Below are 21,518 nucleotides of genomic sequence, written 5' to 3'. Positions count from 1 at the left end.
ATTATCCTGACACAACATGAATCGTGATGGGCTAGCAAAAGTCGGTTTCTGAATAAGCCTTGCATTTTTCTCTTTCTCCCTGTTTCAGAGATCATAGGGATACCCTGAGACAGGCTGGAGGGTAGATCCCTGTTCCACTCCAAAACCTGAGTCTCCTGCTAGATCTTAATTGTATATGAGCTGCTGCACTATTAGACTTATTAAAGCCCGCATGGTGCTGTCATGAAAGAGTTTAGTACGTGCTTGTAGCCTAAGTGCATACTATGATCTCTCCTTCATGTTTTTGCAGTGATGCTTTTGCCAAGCTGCTGGAGTCTGGGGATCTGCATATGAGTTCTATAAAAGTAGATGGAATTAGCATTTCTTTCCAACATCTACTAGCAAAGATTTGTTTTTATCATCATTTTTCAGGTGAGTTCCTAACCTGCTGCAAGGTTTCTTGTTCTGAAATTACTACTTAAGGGACTAGCTTGGCCTAGGGAAGGTAGATGCTGTTAGGCTCTAGATCATTGATTCAAATTCAGTCCAGGTGAAACCAGTTTGGAGGAAGGCATCTTGGCCCTGTTTTAGGTGTCCCTGTCCAGAAGGAACTAATTAAAATCTGAACAATTCAAAATGAGCTCCCATTGGATCCATATCGTTTGTCTGGTTCAGTGAGGCACGTTGGGAGCCAGTGCTGCTGGCTCTGTGGAGAGAATACCTCAGCCTCCAGTGCTGTCAATCTGATCTTTCACCAGCACTAAATTTAATTGGAATGGGAAGAATTTAGCTTCATATATTGGAGTAATTGCAAATTCTAAATGACTAGACTGAAGTGGAATGTTTTCACCACATCCTGGGGCCAGCAATTCTTCACCAAAACTGCTTGGCTTTAAAATGGCCAGTATTTGTTAGGCTAAATTAACAGCTTTTGGATAAATCTGCTCTTTGCTGCAGGAAGATCAGTTTTGTGAAGTTACATCATCATTAAACTTAATATGCCAAAATAACCCAAACATTTGAACAAGCAAATAGACGGTTAAGGCATCCAACCACCGTAACTCCTGGGGCAGGTCGCTGTCAGCAGGATGGCCCCAGACAGCGGCTGTATTTACTCTCTTAGGAGAAGGTAGAAAAGGCTGTTAAATAAAAATGGCTGCTTTCTTCTGTAGTTGTGGAACGCGTTGACTCTTGTGCATCAATGTACAGTCGTTCTATCCAAGGCCATCATGTCTGCCTACTGGTAAAAAAGGTGAGTGCTCAATAGGGTTCTGCAATGGCGCAGTCAGGTGGAAACTAGCTTACCTGGGAGCCTTTTTACTGATTTAAGGCAAAGGTGGAAATATTCCAAGTTCATAAAAATCTTAGAGGGTGGGATTCAGGGTGGCTTCATTCAGCCAGCCCAACTGCTTGGGAGGGATCCTGGTGAGCCCCTTCTGCCCTGTACTGCCTGGGCTGACATGGACAAACCTCTGTCCTGTGACTGAATAAACAGGGGCCAGTACCATTGTGCAGAGCACATCCTATCACCAGAGGTGAATTAAGGTTTCCTGGGGCCCTGGGCCAGAGCAAGTTGGGGGGGGCCCTGCCCCCATTCCACCCCTGTTCCACCCAGGGTGCCCCCTCATTCTGCAGCCCTGCAACCCCTTTTGCTCCCCTCCCCCCAAGACCGGAGACGCTCACTCTGACCAGTCCCGGGATGCCGCAGGGAGTAAGAGCTCCTCCAATCCCAGGGCCGCAGTGGGGGTCCAGGTGGTGGTGGTGGTACTTCCCCCCCCACCACACACACACACACACACACACACACACACACACACACACACACACACACATTCTGCGGGGCGTCAGGGTGCTGGGGATTGGTTGCAGAGATTCCCCCGCCTGGTACTGCTGCTGCAGAGCAGGGTCGGGGCACGGGGGCTTCCCCCAGCAGCCAGGGCACCCCAGTTGGCCAGGGCCCCTGGGCACAGGTCCCATCGCCTCAGTGGTTAATCTGCTACTGCCTATCACCCTCCCAAAGAACAGACCTGGGGCCTGCCTTGGCTCCCATTGACTCCACTGGGAGTAGAATTGTGCCCTTAGCCTCTTCTTTAGTAACCGACTGGCTCTTTTTTTAAAGGGAGAGAATTCAGTTTCTGTTGATGGAAAATGTAATGATTCCACCCTGCTGAGCAACTTGCTGGATGAGATGAAAGAGACATTATCAAAGTGCTGAATAGTCTTTATAAACATTGCAACTACAAGAGATGCACTTAAAAAAGTGTAAGACAAATTCAAGTGTTACGTTTCTCCCTCGTACGCATGTACTATCTCGGGGCACGTGCTTTTCAGTTAACTCCACCATTGTTTGCAATTTAGACATTTTAAGGCTGTATGTTACCTTTTTTTATTTGGAATCTTTTTACCAACTGTGGTGTTAACCCTTTCCAGCCCAGTGAGATCCTGACATGTTTGGGGGGTTATTTATTCAGCAGTTCCCAGCAATCCAATACACCCTGCCTCCCATATGGAGCAGAATGTTATCAGTAGCATTTGTTAACGTAGGAGGCTGCCTTGGCCCTTGTCTATAGAATATGTCTGCTTTAGTAGGTATATGTTTTTAGCAGAGGCTGGTGTTGGACCTGAAGGCAGGTATCTCCTACTCTAAAGCTCACTTGGTCCTGAATAGCAACATCCTTTATATCATAAGAGCTAATCAGTATGCACCTCGTAAGAGTTTGGGACACTCCTGGGTTTCTGCTTATGGTAGAAGGCAAGGCCCAAGGCAGCTGTTAACGACAGCTAAAACATGGACTGAAAAGTGTTGACTCCTTAGTCCTCTCTGCTCCTGTTCATCCCCAAAACAAGGCCTATTAAACACTTCCCCATAAGTGATCTCTGATGTGCTTTGTAAAGTCCACTGAAATTTCACATTCCTGAAGTTAGAATGTAGCAAAGAAACTGGAAATCCAAAGGTTTTTTGTTCCTGTTTTTTTATTTTGTTTATAATGTGGCTCACCAGATGAGGTTGACCAGTAGCAGGTTGGAGAGACAGCCACCTAAAATACCTCCTGCTCCAAAATGTTTGTCCCTGTGTTATCAATGTTGAGATGTGACAATGTGTGTTTGGTCCCTGGAACATCGTGCTGGCCCTGATTTCATGAAGATGGATTCGGACATAGCCGGGTGCCAGCAGCCAAGGTACAATTGGGGCCATCTAAACTGTACCTGCCTAGATGCAGGAGGGAAGAGCGGGAGTGGATGGAGAACATTACACACTTGTGTTTGTGGTACAAGTTACTACGAGGGTCTGACAAAATGACTCCATTCTGTGCTGTTCAGAGTTCACCTTTCAGGAGATCATTCTGTCACTGAAGTACAAATGAGGACTGTACTCTTAACTGGCATCACTTTCCAAAATCTCTCGTTTTTAAATTTTGTGCTGTTCTATTTCCAGCAGACTTGGAATGCACTAAACGGTTATTACTTTGAGATGTGAGTAAAGAACTGTCAATTGCTATTACCAGAAGGGCCCCTGTGGAGGAGATAGACCATGGACAATGTCTGCATTTAATTTTTTTGGCAACTCCCCCATCCAACAGATGGCAGTATTGCACAGTAGACTTCTGATTAAAAACCCTACAAACTGGGGACAAAGGGCGAGATCAGAACTTTATCCTGATCTTACCTTTTGTTAGACACATTGTGCCTCTTTACACTCTTCCCATGTTAGGGTGTTCTCTGGCTCTGCTGTGGTTTTATTGCTAGGACCAGCAGCCTATGCTGTCCAATTGCATTTGTGTATTGCCGGAATCCTTTTGCAGCAGGCTCCTGTGCTGGTGAAGTGGTAGTGTTTGGTAATGACTATCAACCTCCCTTGGTTAGCCAGTTTGTGTATTAGAAACTGAACATATTTAAATTGTCTTAAAGGATAATGTTCCTTAATTGGGGGAGGGGGTAAAAATTCATGGATGAAGGCTGTCACTTTAGCATGTAGTCTTCTCTTAAAGAATCCTGTGCAGTGATTCTAGACCTTTGAAACTGTATGATGTGTTATATTAAAGAATTTATTTGCTATCAACATTCCCTTATGAAGAAAGACCACAAGCTGCTGTAACAATTTTGTGTCAAGATCTAATAAAATTTCAAAACAAAAGTTAACTTTGATTTTTGTAATCCCTTTCTTTTCTAACAGCCTTTTATTAAGAGTGGTAGATGAGGTTTTTCTAAACCATTTTCAGGAGATCATTTTACCTGTCTCTGAAATTGCAGCCAGTTCTGGGGTGGAATACAGCAGCTCATTAATGCAACTGAAGTGGCAGGGAAACTTTATGCAGGCATTCGGGTAAAAAATGATTTCCTGCTGTCCAGTGGCTTGATGCATTTTGATTAAATAAACCACCTTTGTGTTGAGTGTAAAACGTGATGATGTATAGAAGTATAACATAGCACTCCACTGATAGTTTCTAATGTTTAATTTCCCTTACAGCTAATACATTCCAAGTAGATATTCATTTAAAAAAAACACAGCTCAGCAGTCTATCACTCTGGTGGGGGGGATTCTGTATTTGTGCCATCCAGTAGTCGTCCTGTTCACAAGTGTGTTGTGCCAAGTCTTAGACATGCTGGCATTTATCCCTTGGAGGTAGAAGAAATCAAACAAATCCATCAGTGCTTGGACTGGTCTGAAAAGCACAGCTGGGCCCATGTGATGAATGCTGCTAGTGCAATCTGAGTACCCAGGAAAGGAGGTGGCAGGAGAGAAAACATCATTTTGAAGCAAAGGGCTGCAATCAGCTATCTGCAATGAAACTCAAGCTGGGAGAAAGATGGCCTGTTTACAGATGCTTCAGCTGGGAGCAAGGGAAAGCTGCACTCAAATGGCTGGAGCCTTCATAACCACAGTGCAGAAAGGCTTATATATCTTTACTGTGGCTTCAGTTTTGACGGCAAAGGCAACAGAACTCTGTTCCAACATGCCATAGGGCAGCGGGGAAGGGTTTGATCTAGTCTCAACTCTCGAAAAATGACCATATAATAAAACAGCCACAATTAACAGGTGAGGTGCATTGGCAGAGCTTGGGGGAGGGGAGGCGGTGGCAGCATGGAGTAGGCCTGCCCTGGCATGAGTCCCAAGATTAGAGGAACGCTGTTGCCCCCTCTTGTGCATTTGCAACCAAGGGCAAATGGAAACAGCATGCTGAAGCAGAACACGAGTGTAGCTGATGTGGGATTATGGCTTCTGCTAACCGCTCTGCATTTTAAATCCAGCTTCTGCCTTTCAGGCTTGGACATCTGCTGGCTCCAGCTCCACATACTGGATAGTTTTAATTTGTTTTTCCCTTAGGAAATACCCTCTTTGTGGCCTCTCTTCTACTCATTTTTAGACTTCAACTCCTGCTAAGGCCTCTCAAACAATGGCAAAACACATACAAACCACTACCTTCCAGGAGGCTGAACAAGGGACCCCAATCATCCTTGTCCCCCAAACATCTGCAAACTGCATCTTCCACTGCTCTGTGCAGGCCAATAACCTTCAGCAGTAGTGCAGATTGGAGAGCCCTTCCTATGGTGTCTACACTAGCTAAACATGCATCACCAAGCCACCCCCATCTAGGGCCAACAGAACCGGCATTGGCTCCATCTCATCTATCCCTGGTGAGAAGGTCCACACCATGGTTAGAACGCTGGCAGCCACCAACTCCTGTCTTTAGCAGTGCTGCTTCTGGCCAGGGAGAGCTGGAGGAAAAAGCTAACTGTAGCCACAACCCCAGAGCAGACCCGCCTCTTAAAGCTATAAGAAATCCTCTATTTGCAAACTTACTTTTAAAGTTTAGCATTGCTGGGCTGTAGGGAAGGGAGAATAAAATATTCAAAATTAATCATTTTCTAGTAAACGAAATACTGCAGGAGCTTGAAAGGGGTGCGCTCTTTGTGGAAGGAAATACACTAAACACAGTCCCTATTAAAAGCAACAACTATCCAATTTGTGAAGATTGTTTTTTACCTCAAATCTAGGGGGCTACAGTGAAGGGGGAGAAGGAAGCAGCAGGGAGGAAAATCTGAAATAATTCAGTGGGGTTGTGTATAGTTCTCTGTCTTTTCTGATTTATGAGGAGAGGCTGAGGGAACTGGGATTGTTTAGTCTGCAGAAGAAAAGAATGAGGGGGGATTTGATAGCTGCTTTCAACTACTTGAGCGGGGGCTCCAAAGAGGATGGATCTAGACTGTTCTCAGTGGTACCAGATGACAGAACAAGGAGTAATGGTCTCAAATTGCAGTGGGGAAAATTTAGATTGGATGTTAGGAAAAACTTTTTCACTAGGAGGGTGGTGAAGCACTGGAATGGGTTCCTTAGGGAGGTGGTGGAATCTCCTTCCTTTGCGATTTTTAAGGTCAGGCTTGACAAAGCCCTGGCTGGGATGATTTAGTTGGTGTTGGTCCTGCTTTGAGTAGGGGATTGGACTAGATGACCTCCTGAGGTCCCTTCCAACCCTGATATTCTATGATTCACCATGCCACCTCAATACTAAAGTAGGCTGGCCTGTTCTCAATTATTAAAAGTTGTACCCCCACTGCTTCCAAGGATGGTTACAATGTGCTTCATATATCCCCATCCCCTAGAAAGGATTCCCCTCAACACTGAGGCTCTTTTGCTGAAAGAGTGGGAAGCTTTGGGAAGTTTATGCCTAAATTAACAATTCCCCTTCCTGCTGCCTACTTACCTGGTGGATGTGCAATTGCTGAAAGACAAAGATGCTTATTAGAGAGCTGGGTGGTAGCTGAGCACTGCTGTCAAAAACCAACCCCTGCCCCCAATCCTCTGAGCCAGAAAGCTAGCTTGCTTTCACCAGAATAGGATGGAGGCTAGTTGTCCTTGGATTACAGATCAGTATGGTGGAGCCCCAACATGTTGTATGGTGAGAGACAGTTCCTGTCCTGAAGAGTTTACAGTCTAAACAGACCCTGGGTGGAAGGGGGAACAGTCCCAGAGAGAAGTCACTTGCCCCAGCTGTTTCAGTAGCTCACTGCCAGAGCTGGGAATCCCAGCCAGTGTCCTACCCTCTCGAGCATGCTGCTTCTGCACTGACCAGCCATCTACAGCACAGTTATAATAGGAATTAAGAAATGGAGCAGTTGCTGCAGGAAAGGCCTGGTTCTAATCCCACTTCCCCAAGCAAGGGGAGGTGTATTTCAAAGCCACGCATGGGGAATATAGCTGTGCCATGCCTAGTAGTGGAAGTAACAGCTAATTTCTCATCCATGGGCATTAAAGGGCTGAGCCCAGGAGGAAAGAGCGCTTAGCAGCTTGAAGGATCAGTCCTCCTCTTCTAAGGAACTGGGTATATCTCAATGCTGGAGGAGCGCTCAGCAGCCAAGGCCTGGCACAGGCCTGGAGTGTTTCATGGGATGGGATTTTAACTAACTCTCCATGGCAGCTGGCTCCGTAGGCCGTGTGAAAGGAATCTCTGCCCTTCAGGGAGGCCATTGGAAGGACTGGGTCCCTGAAGCCCAAACAACTGGCGCAGAACAGACACTCACTGGAAGCCTGGGATCCTTCTCAAGGCAACTATCCACCTTGCTGATTGCCTGAGAAGAAAACATGAGATTAGAGGGCCTTCAGTTCAGGGGAAAGCATACAGAATTCATCACTGAGCCAGGCTGCAAGGGCACTACCAGGTCCCTCGTGAACAAGGGGTTAACTCCAGCTCAGCAGCTCTCCACCCACCGCCACAGGAAGGACTGGAAGAGGGTTGCTTAGGAGAAGGGGTGCAGCTCCCATCCAGGCTCAGAGGGTTGAGCCCGCAAACTGGGGAGTTTCTCCTTCACTTGTGCTGAATCTGCTGTCATGTTCAGAGCACTGCTCCTGAAAGAGGCTGCCTGAAGCCCTGAGTTAATGGCAGGTTGTTCCACCAGCTGACACTGATCAATGCAGGTAGAGCCCTGCTATTTCCCCCCTGGGGCCTAAGGCCCTGCTCCTCAAAGCTGGTTAGGCCCCTGACTCCCACTGGGCCACAGAGAAGTGATTCACCCAAGGAGAGAATTGAACCCAAGTCTTCAAAATCCTAGGCTAGTGCCCTGATTGCCAGGCTCAGCCCAATTCAGCTCTCACTTATTCTGGTGTAACTCAGTTGCAGTCAATAGTGTTACCCTGGATTTATAACTCAGTGAAAGGAGAATCTGACCCCAAGGTAGCAGCCCTTCTGCAGCACAGATGCCTTCAGTTTCCCAGTAGAAACCATCAGTCTAGGGATCAGAGAAAGGGCTGCAGCATTTCACATCCCTATTTCCCTACAGGGAGGCACTAGAATGGAAAATATTAGAGGTAGATAGAAAATATCTGCTTCTGGTCCTGGAGTCCTGGAGTCCTTCTGACTGGTAAGGAAAAAATGCCTCACTTACTGGTCTATTTTGTTTCTGAAAAAGAAGAGAAACAGTGAAATGGGAATGTCAGGGATTCCCCCAGTTGTTGAATGGTGGGTTCTCACTTCACCCTCGCTCTGGGACTCAACCTTATCGACAGGGTCTGAACCAGCCCAGTGCAGTCCCAGAGTGAGCACAGTGTGAAAGGGCTGGATGGGATGCAGTACACAGACACCCCAATACTGCACTGATGGCTGCCAAGTCAGGCCTCTGTAGCAACCAGTGAAGTTGCACTAGAATAACCCCAGCAGGGCAAAGGTTTCCAGCAGCAAACGTTGAACTAACACTGTCATTCTCGTGCTACAGAAAAGGAAACCCAGAGCCTTCCACACCAGAGCTACCTCCTACAGCTATTGCTACAGGGACAGAGACACCAGCCCAGCATGTGCTGTGGGGTGGGCAGCTCCTGGGGAGGAAGCTCTGTGCTTTCGTAGGCATGGTACTTTCAACATCTTTCCTCTCCTGCAAAAGTATCTGAACAGGGTTGCTGCCTCCCTGCTCCCCTCTCAGAGCCACACAGAGTTTTAAGGTAACAACATCATTCCATTTAAGGGCCATCGTTTTCTCCCCCTGTCCTCAAGCCATCAGTGCATGGCTCTGCTTTCTTGGCGCGAGGGCAGGCAAGCAGCCAAAGCTACATCGCTGCACGCCGTGCAGATGCTGCAAGCAGAAACCAGAACAGCATCCCCATCCTCTGTTAGATGGACCAAAGAGGGTCAAAGTAGCTCTTAAATCTGGGTCCTCCCCCACCCTAGTGCATTTCCCCCAAACAGCTGAACCCTGCTGGTTAGGGTTTTCATTCACCACCACGGACAATCTTTCAAGCAGGAGTGGATGTTTTTCTGCTCGATCTGCTCGAGTTCAAACAGGTCCCATTCAAATTAACAGGGTTACTCATGTGAGTAACGGTTGCGGGATCAGGGCCTTGTATTGTATTTGGAAAGCTGATTAAAAACCCTGTGTAACGAACTAAAAACCTAAACCAACACCATCCATGAGGCCTTGTCTTCACTGGGAAGACGTGTTTTTAACCCCTTTTCCCTAATGTAGACATGGCCTTAGTGACAGATCCTGGAAAGCCGAACACTGAGCTGACACTTACATGTAATCGAAAAGGCCTTTCAAGGCTGCTTCCCATTCTTCTGATGACCTGTTGAAGAAAGGGAAGGTCTGAACACACCTGTGGATAGGTAGATGGTTAGAGGGGTGAGGTAAGAACTTTTTGTAGGTGTTTCTCTTATAGTGGGGGAAGAGGAGCCATCTGGTTAATCAACAGCCCTGTTAATAATCTATTCTCTTTAAAGAAGACATATATTTCCTCTGCCCTCTCTTGGGGATAGCACAGCCACAGGGCAGCTCTCTCTCTCATAAACACACACACACACTCCATATAAAGACGTGCTCCCTACTCGCAGTTATAGCCAAAGCAAGCTGGTCTGGAGAAGTTACAAGTCATGCAGGAGACAGCGTCATATCTAAAGATTCCTGTAACATACAAGAGTGGGGAAGTCACCTGTTAGCCATATCTGCAGTAACCTTTGGTCGCTGCTGGAACAGCGGAGATTATATGTTGGGGGTGAAATCCCAGCCCCCCACCCCCGTGAAGCCCATGGGATTTCTGCCATTAACTTTAATGGGACCAGGACATCCCCCCCGGGCTTACTCGGGTGGATTCACTGTGATGCTTTTGGGTCTCAAAACAGGGCCTGGAAGAGGTGTCTGGGGTCACACCCTCCCTGCTCTCCCCACATGGCTAACTGGAAGGGGGGGCTGCAAGGTGGAAAGAGCTGAGAACCACAGACCTAAACCAGTACCAATGAACCCCACAAACCCCCCTGACTTACCACAGTGACGTTCACACTCCAGTCTGCCTAGGGAACGCGGGGAGAGTTCATTAGGGTTAAAGAGCCCTTGTTTCAACTGCTCGCCATTAACAACAGGCACTAAAGACACCATCGACTGTACTTATCTGGCCCTCCTCACGGCAGCACCTGAGTGCCTCATACTCTTTGCTATATCCTTCCCACCCTCACCCCCCGTGTGGAGCAGTGCTACTATTCCTGCTGCACAGAAAGGAAACTGAGGCATGGAGGCTAAGTGACTTCTCCAAGGTCACAAAGGAAGTTTGTGGCAGAGCAGACAATTGAACCTGGGTTTCCCAAGTCCCCAGTTAGTGCCCTAACCACTAGGCAATGCTTCCTCCATGCTTGCTGGTGTGAAAAGCAGGACCTGCTACTCTGCCCATGATCTTATTTATCCCCTTCCCTCAAGCACTGTAACGCCCTCATTTTCCCTGGAGTCTCACTTCTTGGTGTCAGGCAGGCAATTCAAAGTGCAGCTCTGCTTCCCCTTAGCCCTACCGCAAAGCTGGAGACCATTTCCGGCCTACTCAGAAATCTCTCCCCCATGGTCCAGGATGAGATCTCCCTTCTAGGCCCCATGATCTTCTGTGGACTTGCTGAGTCCCGTCCTACCCTGACGGCTCCTCTGTCCCCAGCCCACTCAGTGATTCACAGATACTACGTGCCATCCTGCCCCTTCCCCACTGTGCTGCAGGAGCTCTTGCTCTGAAATTGCCCTCACTGTCTGATAAAACCTTCCCACCGGGCCCTTTCCCTGACAGCCTCATATCAACACTCCTTTGACCCCAGCCCCTCCCTTCACAACACTCATGAACCCTACAGTTTCCCCGTGTTCAACTTTGCCCTTTGCACTTTTTTCCACTCCCTCTTTACCGCAGCTACTTGTGCTACCAACAGAAACCAAAGCTGAGGGCGTGGCACGCACAGAGGAAAGGGAAAAGGCTCACTTTCAATGATAGCTCTCTGTAGTGTCTGGATCTGGTTCTGGAAAATGGACTGCAAGAGTTGAGGGAGAACACCTTAAAAAAAGAGAGATGTAAGTTGTTTGGGGCAGGGACTGCTATTTACTAGGTTTGTATGGCACCTAATGCAGTAGGTTTCTGACCTGCTTAGCAGGTAGGTGCTGCCACAACGTACATGTTAAATCACATGTAGGGCCCTACCAAATTCACAGCCATGAAAAACGCGTCACAGACCGTGAAATCTGTATAGTATAGGGTAAAAGCACACAAAAGACCAGATTTCACGGGGGAGACCAGCGTTTCTCAAATTGGGGGTCCTGACCCAACAGGGAGTTGCAGGGTGTTGCAAGGTTATTTGCGGGGGGGCGGTATTGCCACCCTTACTTCTGCACTGCCTGCAGAGCTGGGTGGCCGGAGAGCAGAGGCTGTTGGCTGGGTGCCCAGCTCTGAAGGCAGGGCCCTGCCAGTAGCAGTGCAGACGTAAGGGTGGCAATATCATCCCATGCCACCCTTACGTCTGTGCAGCTGCCTTCAGAGCTGGGAAGTCAGAGAGTGGGGGCTGCTGACTGAGGGCCCAGCGCAGAAGTAAGGGTGGCAATACCCATACAAGGCCATCCCTTCTACACTGCTGCTGGTGGCAGATCTGCCTTCAGAGCTGGGCTCCCAGCCAGCAGCCGCTGCTCTCCAGCTGCCCAGCTCTGAAGGCAGCACTGCCACCAGCAGCAGCGCAGAACTAAGGGTAGCAGTACCACAGCCCCCCTACTATAACCTTGTGACCTCTCCCCCCACAACTCCTTTTTGAGTCAGGACCCCTACAATTACAACACTGTGAAATTTCAGATTTAAATAGCAGAAATCAAGACATTTACCATTTTTAAAATCCTATGACCGTGAAATTGACCAAAATGGACTGTGAATTTGGTAGGGCCCTAATCATGTTAGAGCTCCAGTGGCTCACATATTCCTGGCTATAATTCAGCTTCGTTCCAGAATCAATATGGCCGACTCTAGCTGACTTTATTTCCCTTTAGTTATTCTACCAGCTTTTTAGAGGTAATCAGAAAGTGCCTCTAGACAACAAGGAAGCACATAGTTCAGTCTCGGGCCATCATTTAAACAGGTAACGCCTGTAGCTCCCGACATGCACATCAACACTGGGACATGAAAAATATTACTGAATGAAAGTGGGCCTAAGAAATTTAGATTCTCTCCCCAAAAATGCAGGCTTTAACCAGATTCACAGCACTACAGACTAGGTTTGCTTCTTTCAGATCCTATGGGGAAAAATATTCTACACTTGCCTTGTATAGTAAATTAGCACCCGATTGTGCAAACAATCATGCATATGCTTAACTTTATACCTGTGAGTATTCCCATTGACTTCAGGGAGATTATAGAAATTGAGTGCATATATGGTGGCAGAATTAGGGCCTGATTCCCCTAATGGCTTTTAGCCATCCATCCAGATCCTAAGCAAAGTACCTCGCATTTTTGCTACGCTTTTATCCTTGGCCACTGAAAGAAAGCTGTGTCCTTCTCAGGATGCTTACAAAGCTAGTGAAATAATGACAATGTTGGCAGAAATTCACTTTGTTTCAATTAATCTGTCACTTTTAGTGATCCTGTTAGGTGAGAATACAAAAGTGACCAATATTTTCTTATTGTTTCCTTACTCTTCTCCATCTGTCTGCCTGTCAGCTCTTAGGGGCAGGGCTGTCTTTTCAGTTTGTGTTTGTGCAGCGTCTAGCACGCTGGGCCCAGGTCCGTGAGTGTGGTGTCTATGCGCTACCATACTACAATAATAATAAAAATAGAATTTTACTGCAGGCTAATATATAATTTATGGTAAATTACAATAATAATTTATTATATCCCCAATAATCCCAGCATGGCAAATATTTCTGCATTGCCTTGTATCTGTATTAAAGGTGACCTGCACAAACTGGATTTATGGCTCTTTATGATGAATCTTTTAAATCTTAAAAGTTTTAAAAATAAAAAGAGGGGAACTCCTGCTTCCTTTTAACATTAGAAATGAATATTTTGTCATCTTGTTTTCCTAGAAGACCGTACAGATGTCTGGGGGACCAAGCTATGATATCAGAAATCATACAGAAGTGAAACCTGATTAATTGAGGGGGGAGAAGTGATTTTTATTCAGATGGTTTAAAACTCATACTTTGTTGCTACTAAAACCTATTTAAGGAATCTCTTGAGAAATAACTGGGAAAAGGTGCCTTAAAGCTCCCATCTTGCACCATCAATACCTACTCCCATGAGTCTTCTAGCAAAACCAGATGTACGATTCCTGATCTTTCCAGGGTGAAAAAACAAACTTTTTTTAAAAAAACACTCTTTGGCTGTCTTTGGACACCATCAATAAAAAAAATGGCATAAAACCATTTTTTTCATCCATTAAGCCTCACACTGAAATGATCCTCATTCGAGTTATAACACTCATGCTTATATTTGATCAACAAAAAGGCACCCATGAAATTAAATACAGAACATGGCCCTGATCCCATGAGGTCTGTGGGAGTTTTGTATTCGACACCTCCCAAGATCAAGCCCCAACATCTATTTTTTCCATTTTAATATATTTTCTCCCAATTCTTTTCCATCCAGCTGCTGATAGTCATCGCCACTTCCTGACTTAACGGCAAGCCCTGCAATGGAGACCCATTCCACTTCTTCACTAGGCAACAAACATCCCACATCACCAACCCTTTTGTACGATGCATCCCCCTTTTCACAAGTCAACTAACTTACCTGGTTGGTACGTTTTCCCAGTCAACATGATGTCAAGTTTTTCATACACTTTGGTTGCAATTTCATGCAGCTTATCCAGAGCTGGGAATGTAGAAGAGAGAAAAGGAATGCCTTGAGGTCACTAGAAATATTGAGCACTTTGGCATGATCAGTGAAATTTCTGTTCAAAGTGACCGTGGTGCAGGCTACAGAATCTAGAAACATTGTTTAAAAGTTCTCCATCTGAAACCCATTTAAATGCTGCATTTGGGGCTTATGTGATTTGAACAGCCTGGTGTGAGTTCTCTGTACTGGAATCAGTTTCACCTCAAAACTACAACAAGTTGGTTTTCAGACAAACCCTTCACTTTTTCAGCACCGTCAATCCCAAGTGTTCAAAAAATCTGGAGTGAGGCATCTAAGAATCATGAGATTTTTTTAAAAAGAAAAGGAGTACTTGTGGCACCTTAGAGACTAACAAATGTTAGTCTCTAAGGTGCCACAAGTACTCCTTTTCTTTTTGCGAATACAGACTAACATGGCTGCTACTCTGAAACCTGAGATTTTTTTAAAAATAATACATTTGTGATTTTTTTATTTGCCTTATTTTGTGAGCCTTTAGGGTGCCCCGGAACACATTTATACAACCACAAGGGCTAGGAACATACTTTTAAAAAACCACCAAAAGTTAAAGCAGAGATTCTCCCATATTCATAGGAGTCCAGGAACTGACACTTTGAACAAGAACAGCAAATATCATGGCAGCTGGTAACACTGTTTTTATGAACACAGTATTGGCTGAATTAAAGATATCTAAGCCAGTCACAATGCAAATGAAATGATGAACACTGAGACCATTACAGAAATAAAGACAGGTGATCAGGAATATTTTCATAGAATTACCACCTCTGGCTTAGAAAATTTGGGTTTGCTTTGTATTTTTAACATGGCTCATTTTCACCCGGGAAATTATTTAGCAGCAGGAGGCCATTATCTGGCTGTGGCAACACCGTATTCTAACAATATCATCCTATTTTAATTAATTAAGATTCCGAAGAATAACCAACCTTTTCTGATTCCAAAGAAATGAAAATGACATTGGAGCAGTCCCTGGGAAGTAATGTTAAAAGCTCAATTTAAAATAGAAAAGCTCTGAATGCTACAATTCGTCAAGCTCAAAAGCGTTTAACAGATTCCAAACTTTTAAGAACATAAGAACGGTCCTACTGGGTCAGACCAAAGGTCCCTCCAGCCCAGCATCCTGTCTACCGACAGCGGCCAGTGCCAGGTACCCCAGAGGGAGCGAACCTAACAGGTAGGCGCGAACCTAGTAAACTAGTCTCTCTTTGCAGAGCCAGGTGAAATTTCCACATGTAACTATTCCTGTTGGATCTGTGCTAATGAAGGGCAGACACAATAAAAGGCTAAGGGGCAAGGTAAAACAAAAACAATCTTTTCTCTCAAGAGTTGTTCATCTGCTCCTTGAATTAACTTCCAAGGTAGCAGTGGTTGGAATAGAAAAGACTGACATGCATGATGGCAAATGAACTGAATGGGGCATGGGGCGGAAGGGAAGTGAGATTAAAATGAAACAAACATGCATCAAAAAGTAGAAACATAGGCCCTGATTGTCTTGTTCATTCTGTGCAGCAGAAGATTACAGCCCCAAGAGTCGTAGGCTCAGATCTTCAAAGGCAGTGGATATCAACCAGGGGTACGCACACCCCTGGGGGTACACAGAGCTCTTCCAGGGGGTACATCAACTCACCTAGAGATTTGCCTAGTTTCACAACAGGCTACTAGCACTAGCCAAGCCAGTACAAACTAAAATTTCATGCAGACAATTACTTGTTTATACTGCTCTATGTACTGTACATTGGAATGTAAGTACAATATTTATATTCCAATTGATTTATTTTATAATTATATGGCAAAAATGAGAATATAAGCAATTTCTCAGTAATAGCGTCCTGTGACACTTTTGTATTTTTATGTCTTATTTTGTAGGCAAGTAGTGTTTAAGCGAGGTGAAATTTGGGGGTACGCAAGACAAATGAGACTCCTGAAAGGGGTACAGTAGTCTGGAAAGGCTGAGAGCCACTGTTCAAAGGTATGTAGACTTCTAATTTCCATTACATCAGTAGAAGCTAGGAACCTAAATACCTTTGAGGATCTGGGCTATGGAGCTTAAATTCCACAGTGCCTAGATAGATTGGGAGCGTACCCTGCATTTTCCTTCTCATAGCTTCATGTGATGGCTACTCATCCTACCCTTCCACACACCTTGGAATAACATAGATTATCTCCAAATAGCATAAATTCCTGCTAGATCTCACTAGTTTGGAGTAAATTTTAAGGTCAGGATTTTTAAGTATTCCAGTTATATAAGATGAGTTTTTGTCACTTTTCAATGAGATATTTAAAATCCCTCGGTTTGTTTCAGAATCTCCTTCCTTTAAAGTCCCAGCAGCAGAACTTTGGAAGTTCACATCCCATGTAAAATGTTGATGTGGTTTTGCACAACCTCAATTGTCAGTTCAGTTTTGGGGTTTGGTTTTTTATTTTTTCCTAAGGGACAGATACGGATCTTTTCCCATCCAGGATCTTTCAAAAGGGACTTTTTTAGATAGTGTGGCCTTTGAGCAGATTGTGGTGCCAACCTACGGCCCACAGGCCATGCATGGCCAACCAGAGCATTTCATAAGGCCCACAGCCTGCTTCAACACAATATACTAATGGCCAATTTATTAGCATTTTGTCATAATTTAGTTTATACAAGTGTGTAAATAGATAGTACTGTACATAGAAACAATCTATCTAAATAGATACGAAACAAGCTGAACGTAAAATATAAATCAATACAGATGACTTTAAATCTTATTAGTATATGTAGAATCTGTTTGATCCACAAGGTTGTGCTTAGGTTTATGTGGCCCTCCTGTGTAATAATGTTGGGCACCACTGGGGTAGACCATTGGCCTGGGATTTAGGAGACCTGGGTTCAATTCCTGGGTCCCCCACTAGCCTTTTTTAGCAGTTGTATCACATTGTTGACTCTCATTCAATTTGTGATCCATTATAACCCCCAGATCCTTTTCAGCAGTATTGCCACCTAAGCAGTTATTCTCCATTTTGTAGTTGTGCGTTTGATTTTTCCTTCCTAAGTGTATTACTTCGCAATTGTCCTTACTGAATTTCATCTTGTTGAGTTCAGACCAATTCTCCAAATTGTCAGGCTCGTTTTGAATTCTAATCCTGCCTTCCAAAATTCTACGAACCCTCTCCTTTTGGTGTCAACCACAAATTTTAGAAGCATCTTCTCCACTCCATTATTCAAGTCATGAATGAAAATACTGAATAGTACTGAACCAAGGACACACCTGTGGGACCCCACTAGATACATCCCTCCAGTTTGATCACTACTCTTTGAGTATGGTCTTTTAACCAGTTGTGCACCCACTTTATAGGAATTTTATCTAGACCACATTTCCCTTATGAAAATGTCACTTGGGGCTGGGTCAAAAGCCTTACTAAAATCAAGATATTCTGAACCATGGAAGAATTATATGATTATCCTCCCCAGTGTTGCCATCTGGCATGAGATTTTGTCTTTTTCTTAAAGCCCCAGCTTCTGAAGTCCTGGGATAGGAAGAGAGTTGCAGCTTTCTTCTTCTTGCTTCTTTTTTTTTTTTAAAAAAGTCTCTAGCCTTTCTGGTTGGGGAGAAAATCTTGAAAACGTGACTCCCCTAATGGCAAACAAAAAGAACCTACCTAGCATTTCTTATTCTTCAAAAAAACCCTCAATTTTTATGCCAATCTCATACTTTTGGGAGTCTGAATTATAATTCTGGAACACGTGGGATTGGCAATACTGTGCCCCTATGCAGTCAGATGGGGCTGCTCACTGGTGGGGGGAGGGAGGCTGAGCAGTTGCCTATGGGAGATGTCCACAGGTTCTGTAACTAGAGGGGCTGGGGGTGAAGCTTGAAGTGGTTTCCATTATATACAGGATTTACAGTTTGGTTCAATGACTTTCAGCACCCCCACTATTCAAATTGTTCCAGCACCTCTGGAGGTGTCTAGAGGGTCTCTTTCCTCTCTAGAGCAGTGGTTTTCAAACTTTTTTTCTCGCAACCCAGTTGAAGAAAATTGTTGATGCCCGTGACCCAACGGAGCTGGGGATGAGGGGGTTGGAGTGTGGGAGGGGCTCAGGGGTGGGGCAAAGGGTTGGGGTGCAGGGGTGAGGGCTGTGGGGTGGGGACAGCAATGAGGGGTTCAGGGTGAGAGGGGGCTCTGGGCTGGCAGGTGCAGGCTCTGGGCTGGGGTCAGGGATGACGGGTTTGAGGTGCAGGAGGGGGGTCTGGGTTTGTAGGGACTCAGGGCTGGGGCAGGGGATTAGGGTGTGGGGTTGGGGCTTACCTCAGGAAGCTCCCGGCCAGTGGCACAGTGGGAGCACAGAGGCAGGCTTCCGGTGCACTGGAAGTGGCCAGCAGCAGGTTCAGCTCCAAGGTGGAAGGAGCACAAGTGGCTCCGCGCGGCTCTCACCCGCAGCTGCTGGCCAGTGGGCGTGCAGAGCCGGTGATCGGGGCAGCGGCAGCGCGCAGAACCCTGTGGCCCCCGTCCTAGGAGCCGGACCTGCTGCTGGCCACTTCCAGGGCACAGCACGGTGTCAGAACAGGTAGGGACAAGCCTGCCTTAGCCGGGCAGCACCACCGATGGGACTTTTAACGGCCCGGTCGGCAGTGCTGACCAGAGCCGCAGTGACCCAGTGCCTTACAGTATTGGGTCGCAACCCGCAGTTTGAGAACCCCTGCTCTAGAGGATCAGAGAGGCACTTACTGATCTCAGTGCATAAAGCCAAGTGGCTACAGGGGGCTCCTATCTCGACAGCCCAGGCCTGGGGCCTTTCTCACTGAAGGCCTAGGAGGGAAGGATGTGCCCGGGCCCTTGCTTTCTCAGGGCGCCCGGAGGGCTCGCAAGGGCTCTCCCTTCTGGGGGGGGCTGTGCTTTGGGGTATCACTCTTGGATCCCAGGGTGGCTGAGAGGAACCCCCTCTCTCTGGGACCCCAGAGGGTGGGCAGATCAGGGAGGGCTCCCGGGGACGCTCTCCTGGAATCATAAAAAGAAAAGGAGGACTTGTGGCACCTTAGAGACTAACAAATGTATTAGAGCATAAGCTTTCGTGAGCTACAGCTCACTTCATCGGATGCATTTGGTGGAAAAAAACTTTGCATCCGATGAAGTGAGCTGTAGCTCAAGAAAGCTTATGCTCTAATACATTTGTTAGTCTCTAAGGTGCCACAAGTCCTCCTTTTCTTTTTGCGAATACAGACTAACACCGCTGCTCTCCTGGAATCGATATTCGGAGGAGGGGTGCCTGAGGGGATTGTGCCTGGGGGTGTCACTCGGGGGCAGGGCCTGGGGAGGGGGGTGTCCTGGGATCACTCGGGGAACCGGGGCAGGGCCTGGAGGGGAGCAGGACAAGTAGGGCCGGGGCGGGGGTGTCCCAGGGTCACTCGGGGTCCCAGAGAGTGAGGGATGTCCTGGGGTCACTCGGGGAACTGGGGCAGGGCCCGGGTGGGTGTCCCGGGGGTCACTCGGGGCAGAGCCTGGGGATGGATGTCCCAGGGTCACTCCGGGTCCCGGAGAGCGAGGGGTGTCCCAGGCGCAGGGAGTCTCCTGGCACCACTTGGGGACCCAGGGGGTGTCGCAGGCTTGATCCAGAGATGGCGTCGGTTGGGGTGTAGTTGTCCCAGGGTGGATGCAGGGCGGAGACGGGGGGGGATCGATGCAGGGCGGAGGCCGGGGACGGGACTGGGGGTCGATGCGGGGCAGATGATGGGGAGGGGTGTCCCGGGGTCGAGGCGGGCCAGGCCGGGCGGGGGGTGTCCCGGGTCGATGCGGGGCGGAGCCCGGCGGGGGGGGATCGATGCAGGGCGGAGGCCAGGGACGGGACTGGGGGTCGAGGCGGGGCGGAGCCCGGCGGGGGGGGGGTCCCGGGGGCGGGGCGAGGCGGGGCGGAGCCCGGCGGGGGGGGATCGATGCAGGGCGGAGGCCAGGGACGGGACTGGGGGTCGAGGCGGGGCGGAGCCCGGCGGGGGGGGGGGTCCCGGGGGCGGGGCGGGGCGGGTCCCTGGGTCGAGGCGGGGGGGTGTGCGGGGGGGGTGTCCCGGGGTCGAGGCGGGCCAGGGCGGCCCCGGCCCCGGCTCACTCACGGATCTCGGCGGGGATGCTGAGGCGCAGCCCCCGCACCGTGTCCCCGGCCCAGCCCCGCAGCAGCCGCCCCGCGGCCGGCACGTCCCCGAGCCCCCAGGCCTTGCGGCTGAGGCGGGGCCGGTAGGCGGCGAAGCGGGCGGCGAAGGCGGGGTCGCAGTGCAGGCAGCCCCGGGCCGCGCCCAGCGCCAGCGCCGCCGCCAGCCACAGGCCGAGCAGCCGCCGGGCCGCCCCCATCGCAGCCCGGCCCGGCCGCGTTCCAGCCCCGCGGCGCGTCACAGAGAGCGGGGAACCCGCGGGGGCCCGGGCGGGACACTGATGGGGGCAGGGGGTCGCCGGGGGGTTAGGGGCTAGTTTGGGGGAGGGGGTAACTGGGGGCTAGGGGGTGGTTTGGGGGAGAGGGGGTAACCAAGGGGACAGGGGGTGGTTTGGGGGTGAGAGGGGCTAGGGAGTACTAGGGGGTTGCTTTGGGGGGAGAGGAGGTAAACGGGGGGCTAGGGGTGGTTTGGGGGAGAGGGGGTAACCAAGGGGACAGGGGGTGGTTTGGGGGCTAGGGGGTACCAGGGGATTGGTTTGGGGGAGAGGGGGTAACCAGGAGGAAGAGGGTGCCAGGGGATTGGTTTGGGGGGAGAGGGGGTAACCAAAGGGACAGGGGGGTGGTTTGGGGGTGAGGGTGGTAACTGGGGGGCTAGGGGGTACCAGCGGGTTGGTTTGGGGGGAGGGGGGTAACTGGGGGGCTAGGGGTGGTTTGGGGGAGAGGGGGGTTAGGGAGTACCAGGGGGTGATTTGGGGGGAGAGGGGGTAACTAAGGAGACAGGGTGGTTTGGGAGGAGAGTGAGTAACTGGGGGATAGGGAGTCCCTCGGGGGAATAGGCAGTGGCTGGGGGAGTTGGTTTGGTGGGGAGAGGGGTGGCTGAGGGGTTGGTTTGGGGAAGCAGGGGGGAAGCTGAGGTTGTTTGGGAGAGAGTCAGTGCATGGGAGTGGTTTGGGGGAGAGCTAGCAGCTGGAGGGGGTTGGTTTGGTGGGATGACAATTAGGTTTACAGCGATAGGGGATTGGTTGACGGGAGAAGTGGTGCCTAGGAGGTAACAATATCACCAGCCAACTCCAACAACTTAAAAGTCACTAGCCGGGTGCCTGAAAATTGTGAGATTTCTAAAAAAAAAAAAAATTAGGATCTTTATTTGTCTTCTGATTTTTTTTAATGAGTCCTATTTTAAGCAGAGCTGAGATTCTCTTGCAATCACAGGACTCCAGGAGCTAGGGCTTTAAGGAAACCACCAAGTAGCACAAAACTCCTGATAAATGATGGAGAAAGAAATCCAGAGAGCTTTTTGAAAAATATTTTCTT

General features: G+C 48.3%; 2 protein-coding genes and 1 long non-coding RNA gene across 7 annotated transcripts in view; 2 read left to right on the top strand and 1 right to left on the bottom strand.

Annotated features, from left to right (window-relative positions):
- AP3D1 (adaptor related protein complex 3 subunit delta 1) overlaps positions 1-4,119 on the top strand; it is a 76,837-nt gene extending 72,718 nt beyond the window's left edge. For all 5 annotated transcript variants that reach the window (XM_043502528.1, XM_043502527.1, XM_043502529.1 and 2 more), the window contains 3 exons: positions 290-411; positions 1,152-1,231; positions 2,099-4,119. In XM_043502528.1, the coding sequence (XP_043358463.1) occupies positions 290-411; positions 1,152-1,231; positions 2,099-2,194 (298 nt within the window). In that variant the 3' untranslated portion in view covers positions 2,195-4,119. The remainder of the gene's footprint in view (positions 1-289; positions 412-1,151; positions 1,232-2,098) is intronic.
- Positions 4,120-4,418: 299 nt separating this feature from the next.
- On the bottom strand, positions 4,419-20,419 carry IZUMO4 (IZUMO family member 4). The gene is made up of 11 exons (XM_043502531.1): positions 20,170-20,419; positions 13,976-14,056; positions 11,192-11,263; positions 10,227-10,253; positions 9,792-9,867; positions 9,485-9,532; positions 8,362-8,376; positions 7,501-7,548; positions 6,684-6,701; positions 5,783-5,805; positions 4,419-4,596 (listed from the first exon to the last, which is right to left on the bottom strand). The coding sequence occupies exons 1-11, from the start codon at positions 20,402-20,404 to the stop codon at positions 4,490-4,492; spliced, it is 750 nt and encodes a 249-aa protein (XP_043358466.1). The 5' UTR covers positions 20,405-20,419; the 3' UTR covers positions 4,419-4,489.
- LOC122457458 lies at positions 8,693-13,967 on the top strand. Its single transcript, XR_006276981.1, has 3 exons — positions 8,693-8,911; positions 11,123-11,280; positions 13,832-13,967. It is a non-coding gene; the product is annotated as an uncharacterized LOC122457458 (long non-coding RNA).
- Positions 20,420-21,518: the final 1,099 nt, after the last annotated feature.

This window comes from Dermochelys coriacea, chromosome 25, assembly GCF_009764565.3.
Source record: "Dermochelys coriacea isolate rDerCor1 chromosome 25, rDerCor1.pri.v4, whole genome shotgun sequence".
Lineage (NCBI taxonomy): Eukaryota > Metazoa > Chordata > Testudines > Dermochelyidae > Dermochelys > Dermochelys coriacea.
This window is presented reverse-complemented; position numbering and strand designations above follow the sequence as displayed.